The sequence below is a fragment of the Hermetia illucens genome, chromosome 1, assembly GCF_905115235.1.
Source record: "Hermetia illucens chromosome 1, iHerIll2.2.curated.20191125, whole genome shotgun sequence".
Classification (NCBI taxonomy): domain Eukaryota; kingdom Metazoa; phylum Arthropoda; class Insecta; order Diptera; family Stratiomyidae; genus Hermetia; species Hermetia illucens.
This window is the reverse complement of record NC_051849.1, coordinates 198,342,064-198,351,902: the sequence shown is the minus strand read 5'-3', so window position 1 is coordinate 198,351,902 and position 9,839 is coordinate 198,342,064. Positions and strand designations below refer to the sequence as shown.

At 42.3% G+C, this 9,839-nt stretch overlaps 1 protein-coding gene across 1 annotated transcript; it reads left to right on the top strand.

The window, feature by feature from the left end:
- Positions 1-2,186: 2,186 nt before the first annotated feature.
- On the top strand, positions 2,187-8,938 carry LOC119661383 (ABC transporter F family member 4-like). The gene is made up of 5 exons (XM_038070701.1): positions 2,187-2,370; positions 2,426-2,469; positions 2,527-2,807; positions 7,088-8,521; positions 8,621-8,938. Exons 1-5 carry the CDS (start codon positions 2,305-2,307, stop codon positions 8,809-8,811), a joined length of 2,016 nt encoding a protein of 671 aa, XP_037926629.1. The 5' UTR covers positions 2,187-2,304; the 3' UTR covers positions 8,812-8,938.
- The last annotated feature ends 901 nt before the right edge of the window (positions 8,939-9,839 follow it).

Here is a 9,839-nt window from a genome sequence, read left to right as displayed (position 1 = left end):
CAGTGGGCACGTTGCAAATCTTCCCATGGAGAAGGCCAGAAGGCATCTTTCTCGGCATCAGGTCGTCCTGTCTGTGACCAGAGCACAGATATCAATGCGTTTTTTCCGAAAGGGTCTTGCGAGTTCTTTCAGTTTTTCCAGTTAGAGTGCCAAAATTTAGCGTGTAGACACGTATTTGTTTCGCTCCGACTAACTTACTTACGTCCTGACGCCGTTCATGCTTCAAGAAGCCTTGCCCATTTCTCGACAGGACCGGGACTCATCCTGCCGCGCTGACTGACGTAGACGTCCTAGTATTTTTCCCGAGGCTTGCTACTCGATCCGATCATCTTGTTTCTAGCGACATCGGATGCATTTTCTTGGTCGGTCTGTCTGAGACCTGTCACCAAGAGAGAACAGGTAGAATTTAGCATAGTAGAATAACTCCAACTATACTCTATTTATCTCTTTCCCTGATCTGAGCTTTTTAGTTTTGTTTTACTGAGGATAGTACGAAGTACGTTGCCTCAAACCCTCTTCCTTTATCTGGACTTGGGATCAGCATACTATGCTTATAGCATGGTGTAGTTTGTGATTTTCGACCATGGATAGAAGAAATTATTAATGGTCTTAAAGTTGAAGTCTCCTAACTTTATTGGCCAGTACCATTTGATGCTTCTTTGTTTTTGGTGTTACCATATAGTCTGCCTTGGATTCATTGATGTGAACCCCAAGATCTCGCGCAGGTTGCCGTTCGGTCTTGTTGAAGGCAGTTTATACACCTCGGAACATTCTTCCCATAATATTAAAAACAAACTAATATTAAATAAACTGGCCCACCAGGCGGAAACATATCTCAACACTGACAGGCAGGTGGCTATACCCCAGAAAGGATGTAGTCAATGTGGATATTATCAGCATAGGCTAACTTTTTCATGGGCCAGGTTAAAAAGAATGATCGACCCCTTTATTTTGGACCGTTCTTGATGAGGCCTCGAAAATCTGGTATTTCACATTGATTAGGGTCATCCTAGTCAGTCCTAGACTCCGGTTCATTCAGCTTTTTTGTTCTTCTTAAGTTTCGCTTCACCTACCGGTGCTTGCACTTAGGCATATGCTCTCCTATTCAGAATGTTCAGTTCGGTTTTTATGCGTATGCCAGTATGCAGCTTTCCTCTCAGGCAACTGCCGGGGACTTGGGTTCAATGTAGATAGCCGTGTGATTTGATGCCACTTGAGTCATTCGGGACCTCTTTCGTCCTCCTCCGACTCACTCTCATTATGTTTTGATGACTTGGTGCACGATAGGGTGTCCTTGATATACTTGGGTAGCTCAATTATTTTTGGTTCAAGCTGTATGCCAGATTAGGATTCTCGTTGAGTTTAAGGTTAGCCGCCATACATGCAAAAGTGGGTGTTATATTTTGATTAACCAAATATAGTCATGAAAGGTCTCGATTAGTACTTTTTCAGAGGCTTCCGTTTTGAGATCATTTGCAGAGTGGGGGTTAGGAGGGGGAGGTTTATAAAACAGCCATTTTCAAAAAATACTAATGTAGATGAGTTAGAGAGGATCATACCTCTTTCATTTACCTCGGCATCACGGATCATATTCTCGAGGGTCAGGTTAAAGAGGACGCATGATAGGGCATCCCCTTGTTGTAGACCGTTGTTGATGTCGAATGGTCTTGAGAGTGATCTTGCTGCTTTTCTTCGGCCTCGCATATTGGTCAGGGTTAGCCTAGTCAGTCTTATCAATTTCGTCGGGATACCGAATTCTCTCATGGCCGTGTACAGTTTTACCCCGGCTATGCTATCATAAGCGGCTTTAAAGTCGATGAAGAGATGGTGCATCTAAATTAGGCAAATGTATTAAATTTTGTTCATTGGAGAACTACCCCGCACGATTCGCTCTCTTTGCGTTCTCACGCTGCAATATCTGGATACTCAGGCCTTATATTTTAGGGAATCAATGAAGAAATATGCAAAATGTTAACTCGGTAGAATTCAGTTTTCTTTTTATAACAGTTCTAAACTGATACCCTGTTCCACCCATTTAATACTAGGATAATCCCTTAAAAAAAATACCACTTTTCATTGTTTGATAGTATGTTATAACCGTAATGAAGTTTTATCTTAAATATCAAACTTGATAGAGGAATGCTGCTAAGTAGACAGGAATTGCAATTCTCCTGTTCAGTCGAATTGGCGTCTGTCAACAAATCAGTTAATATTTAAGTATTTATTTTTGGTCGTGAAATTATTTTGTTACGAGACTTTCAAAATAGATAGAAAGTCTCCTTTTGCGTTTGTAGTTTGAAAAGTATGCAACGAGATATACAAAATTTTTGTCAGTGTTTATGTTTACCGCCGGATAATGTCCAACAAAAGGTAACCTTTGTGCGACTTGTTGTAGAAAATGAATAACATTTGCGAAACCCTGCAGGCAGTTGTAACACTTAACTCAGAATCCGTAAGCACCAACAAAGGGTAAGTTGGGATAACGAGTTTTTGTGTAAGTAATAATGATGTTAATTCTGTCTCTAGTGCTAGTGTAGATGGCCGTCCGCAATGTGACAAGGGTTTTTCCCCCTATTGTGTCACTAATACCATAGCAAGGCCGGATCGTTGTGGATTTCCATCTCCTCCGTACCAAGTTTCAAATACTCTACCCCCGTCTTCACCATGTAGGTGCTGTGCATGTAATAAATGTCCAATATGTTTGATAAGACGCCTGTGTAAGGAAACTTGGGATCGATATCAACAAGAAGTCAAACCACGTCAAGAGCGTTACTCAGTGTTTGAGGGCGGTCCTTTGCCTGTCAGAGGTAAGTTAGCAGAAGCTAGTGTTGAAAACTAGGCGAGTATTGTCAAATTGATCTTGACTATGACTTCCGAGCCTTCGATTGCGCGTTACTACCGCATTTGCTCACAAGGAAACAGACATCCCCCCCCCCCCCCCGCCGTATTTAGTATATGCCGTCTCCGCAATTTAGCTGTCGTTGACATTGGAAAAACTTTCATGCTGCACAAACGACACAATATAAACAAAGAAAATAAGCCGCTCGAGAATATTGCTGAGCACTGGGCCGATCACCGGAGGAAGTTATTGACTACGTCCTAAAAGGACATTACAAGATCTGGCTGATCGCGTAAACGAAAGCGGATCGATTAACATAAGGGGAGTGCGACGCGTTGCCGCCTCGTTACCGTGCAAAAGTACGAGGAGTGGAGCATAGGTTGCGCCGTGACAAAAGGAGTTCCACCATTGGGTTGGTGAGGGAAGAAGAGGCTGTCGCAAATAGCAATGATTTTGCCACCTGATATAGCGTCATTAAAGAGCTTGCTGGTGGTCTCGTCCACAATGATGAGCAGCTGAGGTAAGTTCCGGCAAGCCACCGCAACGAGCGGATACGAACGGTTGCCGTAACCAGAAGCGAAATTATGTTTGCCATCGGTGGAGCGTTTGTGCAGCAGTCGCTAAATAGTTGCTAAAATTTTTTCCAACAAATGAACCAAGGGAATGATCATCAAAATTCCGAAACAGGGTACCCACCTTAAGCGTTACATGTTTAGTGCTATCTAAATACTTTTTGCAGTCGCCACGATAATAGCTCAAATCATTCCGAACCCCTCGGAGCTTGATCTAGAGGGAATCTGGTTTTAGGTTCGGATCCTCCTCTGTTGACCACAATAACACCCTTCGAATCATTTGGAGCATTGTGCAGTGTTTAAATCACCGCTCCCCCTGCTCTTCATCGATTTCGAGAAAGTTTTCGATAGCGTGAACAGGGTGTGCATCTAGCGTGCTTTACTTTACTTAAGCGGAGTCCACCAGGGTTGCGTCTTGTCGCCAATATTATTTTTTCAATGGACGATGACGTCTTTCCTCAAACACCTTAACTACGCAGATGACATCTGTTTGCTCTCTCGCTGGGACATGGACCTGGGGCCAAATGGCTTTGGATTTGGAGGCGCAAATAGAGTTGGACTGAGGATAAATACCAACAAAACCAAGGTTCTCAGGATAATCGTATTCTATTTGCATTAATGAACAGACAATCGAAAGTGTCGATCAATTTGTATGCGATGCATTAACAGCACTGGATCCGCTTTTGCTGTCTTGTCTGAAATCTGGAAATAGAGTTATCTCAACACCAAAATCAAGTTGAGACTGTTCCGTGCTAGTGTTTTTTTTTGTGTAGCACATAGAAAGTGACTCCCACTATCACTTCGTCAACACTTGTCTGCGAGACATCATCGGAGTATGCTGACCTGATACTATTTTAAACGAAGAATTTGGCCGGTGCACAGACCTGGTACTCGTAAGCACTGTGATCAGAAGGCAATGAATGGGACACACATTAAAGCGGTCCATAATTTCATTGCTGCTACGCCATATAGTGGAATCCACTCTCCCATGAACGCCGACGTGTGTGGGTGCTGCACTTCGCGCAGAACAGTAGAGGAATACGGATGTTTTTGGAAATCCTGAGGGGAGCGGAAGCGCATTTCAGGTAACCGCGAACGATGGCACCTGGATATGATTGACGCGCTATACTTCACGAAGGGATAAATAATAACCATGTATGTATATTAACGCAGGAGGGGCACTCCGGAAAAATTAGTGGTTATCATTGAAGTGACCTATGATAGCGCGAAATGTCATGTGATGCATTAAGATAGAGTCTCGTGGGAATTTGAAGTCCGAATCGGAGTCTGACAAGGTTGCATCTTGTCACCTATACCTTTTCTTTCAGTTACCGTCGAAAGCTTCATCAATTCGTGCCTGCGTGTCATGGGGGTATTCCGGTCTAAGGCAAGAAGAACTTGGTCGGCATACGAGATACTTGTGGGCGTGTTGATTAAGAAGCGAAAGTGGCAATTCAATGGTCACACTTTGAGGAAGGACATCAACTCCATTGCTGGCTAAGAAATGCAGTAGATTCATTCTACCCAACATTACCAATAAATCGATACATGACGCCGACTTTTCCTAATACAAAACCTGTTACAAATTGTCAAATATAATGTTACATGCTTAGTTTTCTCCCGCCCATATCGTACCCAAGAGTTTGTGGAGTTAGCACCGCAGTTCACAAAACCTAAGAGATTTATGAGAACCAATCGTGAGCCAGTTGAATTTTCCTCATTTTCTCATTGTGTACCAGGTGTAGAAATTTAATTCCGCTGCTTTTTTTTAAGAAAAATACAACCAAAAAAAAACTATTCAAAATACCTTCTCTTGCTATCTACACATTTTTTTCCATCTCTCGGGTAATTTATGAATATCATTCCGATAAAATTGTTAATCTTTCGAGGCAAACCACTCATCAAGCCATTTTCGGGCGTCTGCGTAAGAATCGAAGTGCTGCTCAACGAACGTGTAGCCCATTGATGAAAACATATGATAGTCGGATGGGGCCAGGTTTGGTGAATAAGCGAGGTAGGGTAGTATCTCCCAGTTGAGCGTTTCTAAGTAGTTTCGATTTTTTTTCGACGTGTGCAGCGGAACATTATCAAGGAGGGAAATTAGCTTTTCATGTCTTTGCTGATATTCCGGCCGTTTTTCATTCAGAGCACGATGCAATTTTATGAGTTGTTGGTGATAACGGTTGGTATCGACAGTTTCAAAAGGTTTCAACAGTTCATAGCGGACAATACCTCGCTGACCCCACCACACGTAAAGCATCGTCTTCCGTCCGAAGCGATTTGGTCTTGCAGATTTCGCTGGTTGGCCGACATCAACTGACATTTTTTTTAATTTAGGATTCTCGGAATAAATCCACATTTCGTCGCCAGTCACAATCTGATGCAAAACATATTTCTTTTGTTTCTGGCAAGCAAGATTTCACATATTTTGGCGCCGCTCCATCTGCCTATCATTAAATTCATGCGGCACCCATTTTCCGATCTTTTCAGCCTTACCAATTGCGCGTAGACGCATGGAAATGGCTTATTGAGAAACACTTAATTGCTTGGCGAGCATTTTCTGCGGCTGAGTATCGTTCTTGTCCAAAAGTGCCTTCAATTCGTGGTCCTTAACTTTCCCTGGGCCGATTTTCACGTTCCTTGTCGCTCAGATCGAAATCGTCATCTTTGAACCGATGGAATCACTTTCCCCACGTTGTTTCCGATAGATCATTGTTGCCGTAGGCCTCCATAAGCATTCGATACGATTCAGCAGTTGATTTCTTCAAATTGAAGCAAAAAAGTAGAGCTCCCCGCAAATGCTCTTTTCCGGGAAAAAAAACTGACCATGATTATATGATGAGATGATGATGAGAAAAAATTATGTTTTTGCGTGTAATTGCTGATGATATGGACTGACAATTGTTGACAAATGTTGTACTAAAAAAACAAATATGGCGTGCTCATAGCAGCTTGAGCGCACACTGGCGCCATCTGTGAACAAACAGCGGATTTAAGCTCGTACACCTGGTATAGTTAGCATCCTTTTATATCAAGGTCCTACATTTCCAAGGAAGTACTTGTCATCACAGTTTGCTTTACCTAAAATCCAGTTGGGATTTTAATCACTGTGACGCAGGCATCCAAACCCCATTGTCCTACATACTGTTCTTCGCAGGTCCTGTTTCCTTAGTTTTTCAAGCAATACGACCAAATCTCGATCGATAGGCTCTTGGAGCACGGTTTACGGGTAAATCTGAAGATAATAGAGTTTCTAATGACTGACTTCACTGAAACTAGTATGAACATTCTCACTCTCAATCTAAGTACCTTGGAACGGTGCTCCAAACTCATTGCGTCGCCTCCGATGATTACAAGTGCTGGACATCGACTAAGAAAACAAATGCTGCTTCGCCTTCATCTTCATAAGAAGATGTTGCACAGGATTACTAGCGTAACTCGCTATAATCACATCTGAAATGAGGACCCGCCGATGTTTGGCTAAATATCTAAGAACCGATCAAGACAGCCAAATATTTATTTAATAGTTTCTCGATCCCATCAGGATCAAGCTGACAATGAAGGTAGGGGGGTCCTCTAATTCTAATATTGTTAGCACTATTTCTGCTTTACTACTTTTACTCACTTCTAACTGAAGTTTGAATTCAATTTATCTCTCTTTTGCTATTCGTTGAAGCATCGTTTACTACCATAACCCCTGGAATAACAACTGATAGAAGCCTCGATCAAAGAACCGCTGGATATCAGAAGTCTCCTTCTGAAATAGGCATAACGAAACGTAGTAAAATAGGGAAGAAAGATGATCAAGAATCTGATGAAGACATAGTAAGAAAGCAAATCAAAAAGAAGACCAAGAAACAAAAGATTTCAGATGATGAATCGGAGGTCGATACTCGAAAGGGTGACAAATTGAAAAAGGTCAAAAAAGGACAGCTACCGAGTGAAACCGACTTAAATAAATCAGCAGCTAAAGGGAAAAAAGGAACGAAAGGGAAAGCGAAGACCTTAGAAGAAAAATCAGACGAAGATTTAGGAAAAGACATTAAATCGAGAAAAGTTAAAAAGGGAAAAATCGAGGATGAGTTGCAAGCAAACAAGAAAAAGGGTGGAGGAGTTTCGAAAGCTACAAAAAGGAAGGATGACGAACAGGCCGATAATGAAGGTCAAAAAGTAGCTAAGTCGAAAAAAAGTAAGAAAGGTGAGGAGAAGGAGGATGATTTACAAAGAGATAAGAGAAAGGATAAAGTATCGAAAGGAGGAAAGAAGAAGATTGAAGATGAGAGCGAAATTCCTAAAGGAACAAGAAAAGGTAAAAAAGGCCATGTCGAAGAGGATTTGCAAACGGATAAGAAAAAAGTCACGGCGGTTCCAAAAGGTGGTAAAAAGAAGGCCGAAGATCAAGTTGATGACGAAGTTCCGAAAAGAGGTAAAGCCAAGAAAGATAAGAAAGGCCAAAGCCAGGAGAACCTTCAAATCGACAATAAAAAACGTGGTGGAGTATCAAAAGGTGGAAAAAAGAAAATTGAACAAGACTCCGTTGATGAAATTCGAAAAGGATCTAAATTGAGAAAAGGTAGGAAAGAGCAACTTATAATTGAACTTGATGTTGACAGAAAGAAGGAGGCGAAGGTACCTAAAGGTGGAAAGAAAACTATTTATTCTGATCAGTTGGAGGATACACTTCCTAAAGCTGGAAAACCTTCTAGGACAGACAAGAAAAGCAAGCGGCAGGGTCGAATTGACGACGATGAGCCATACGCCAAAGGGAAAAATGCTGTGAAAGATACAATGAAAGCAGCAAAGTCAATAGATACATTTGGTGATGGTGACAAAGCAAGAAGTAGATCTAAAAACAAGCGCGAGATTGTAATGGACGCTAGCGCAAGGCAACGTGGGCGGAATGCCATGAAGGATACTAATATAGACAGAGGCGATCAAGAACGGACCACCAAATTTAGTAACAGGAATGGTCGCATGGCAAGACGTAGTGACACCGATATAGTAGCTCGAAGGGGTGGCAAATATCGAAGTAAATCAGCCAAGAAAGGATATCTATCGGATGACGATACTTCATTCGATGCAAGTTTGGATGAACTTCCAGTGAAAAAAGGTAAGGATATTTCTTCCTCCATATTTTTTACTTCAGATTCGATTAGAAATATTCTGACTATTTAAAATAACAAATACTTTCTCCTTGTTCCATTATAAGGTAAAGGAAGAATACTTCTTGCTCCTGATTACATGCGACTACGTTTAGAACAGAGTGATTTGAAACGAATGACTATGCAACATGTCATATGCCCGCCACCATGTCAACCAAGCACGTCTTCCATGACACCATGTCCATGTGATCCTTGTGGGGCCATGAATTACTGCTGCCCACCTTTAGATTGCTTATAAAACCTCTGTCTGGCAGCGAATTTTCAGAACTTTGTTTAGCGTTTTAAGAGTTCTTTCTTTATTTTGTATCTAATGTAAGGAGCAGAATTAGTAGGAATAAATTGGAATTCTATTTCCACTTATGTGACAGCAAGACCTACCAATTTAAGTCTTTTTGTTTTATGTGGTATGCTTCAGAACGCTATTGAATTGTGAACGAAATAACTCAAGAGGAAGTGATGACCGTGTTGCAGCGTATCTTGCTTCTCAAAACGATGACTTTGTCTCGTTTTTATGAAAACCTGTATTCACCTAAACAGTCCTAAGAAGACCTGGAATGGTCGATTTATTTTCATTCTAAAATTAATTTTTTTTTGGGAAGTAGGGTTGGTGAATGTGTTTACGCACAGAGTGTTGGACTCCCGCAACAGGACGCTGTCGGACTACCAACTAAACACCTCCCTGTCATCAAAGAACTAGAATGGAATCGTTTGACACATTAATTTGGGCTAGCCCTCCCGTTCTCCCAGCTTTGGGAGCCTTCAAGTCAGGGAGCGAGCCCCTTTCACCAACGGGCTGGAAGAGGAGGAAGGGAGTTGCCAGTTCAGGGAACCCCTTACCATCCGATCCCTCCGCCGGTCGAGTTCAATTTTCTTCGCAATAAGAGAGCTGGAGAGAGTTCCCCTGTGTCTGCAGAAAGCCGTCCCACCTCTCGCAAGAGAAAAAGGTGTGCTCAGCGTCGTCCGCCACTCCATTGCAGAACACACAATCAGGAGTTCGCGCCTTCGCAATCCTGTGCAGGTAAGACTGAAAACCTCCATGCCCGCTTAGAAGTTGGGTAAGGAAGTAATCAATCTCATCGAGTATTCGGTTCAACCACGGGTCTAAATTGTCGATGAACCGCGCAGTCCATCTGCCCCTTGGCTCATTTTGTCAAGAGAGTTGCTACTCGGTAAGGGTGCGTTGACGTTCTTCACGGGCAACCACCTCTCTTAAGTTCTCGCTCTTACGGCGGCAGATAGCTTTGTGCTCTTTGGCAAGGAGAGCAA

Bases quoted from the DNA above. Each gene is read 5' to 3' on its own strand.
- LOC119661383 (XM_038070701.1), top strand. From the start codon at position 2,305: ATGCAACGAGATATACAAAATTTTTGTCAGTGTTTATGTTTACCGCCG. The intron at 2,808-7,087 runs GTAAGTTAGCAG...TATTCGTTGAAG, and splicing joins CGGTCCTTTGCCTGTCAGAG to CATCGTTTACTACCATAACC. The intron at 8,522-8,620 runs GTAAGGATATTT...TTCCATTATAAG, and splicing joins TGAACTTCCAGTGAAAAAAG to GTAAAGGAAGAATACTTCTT.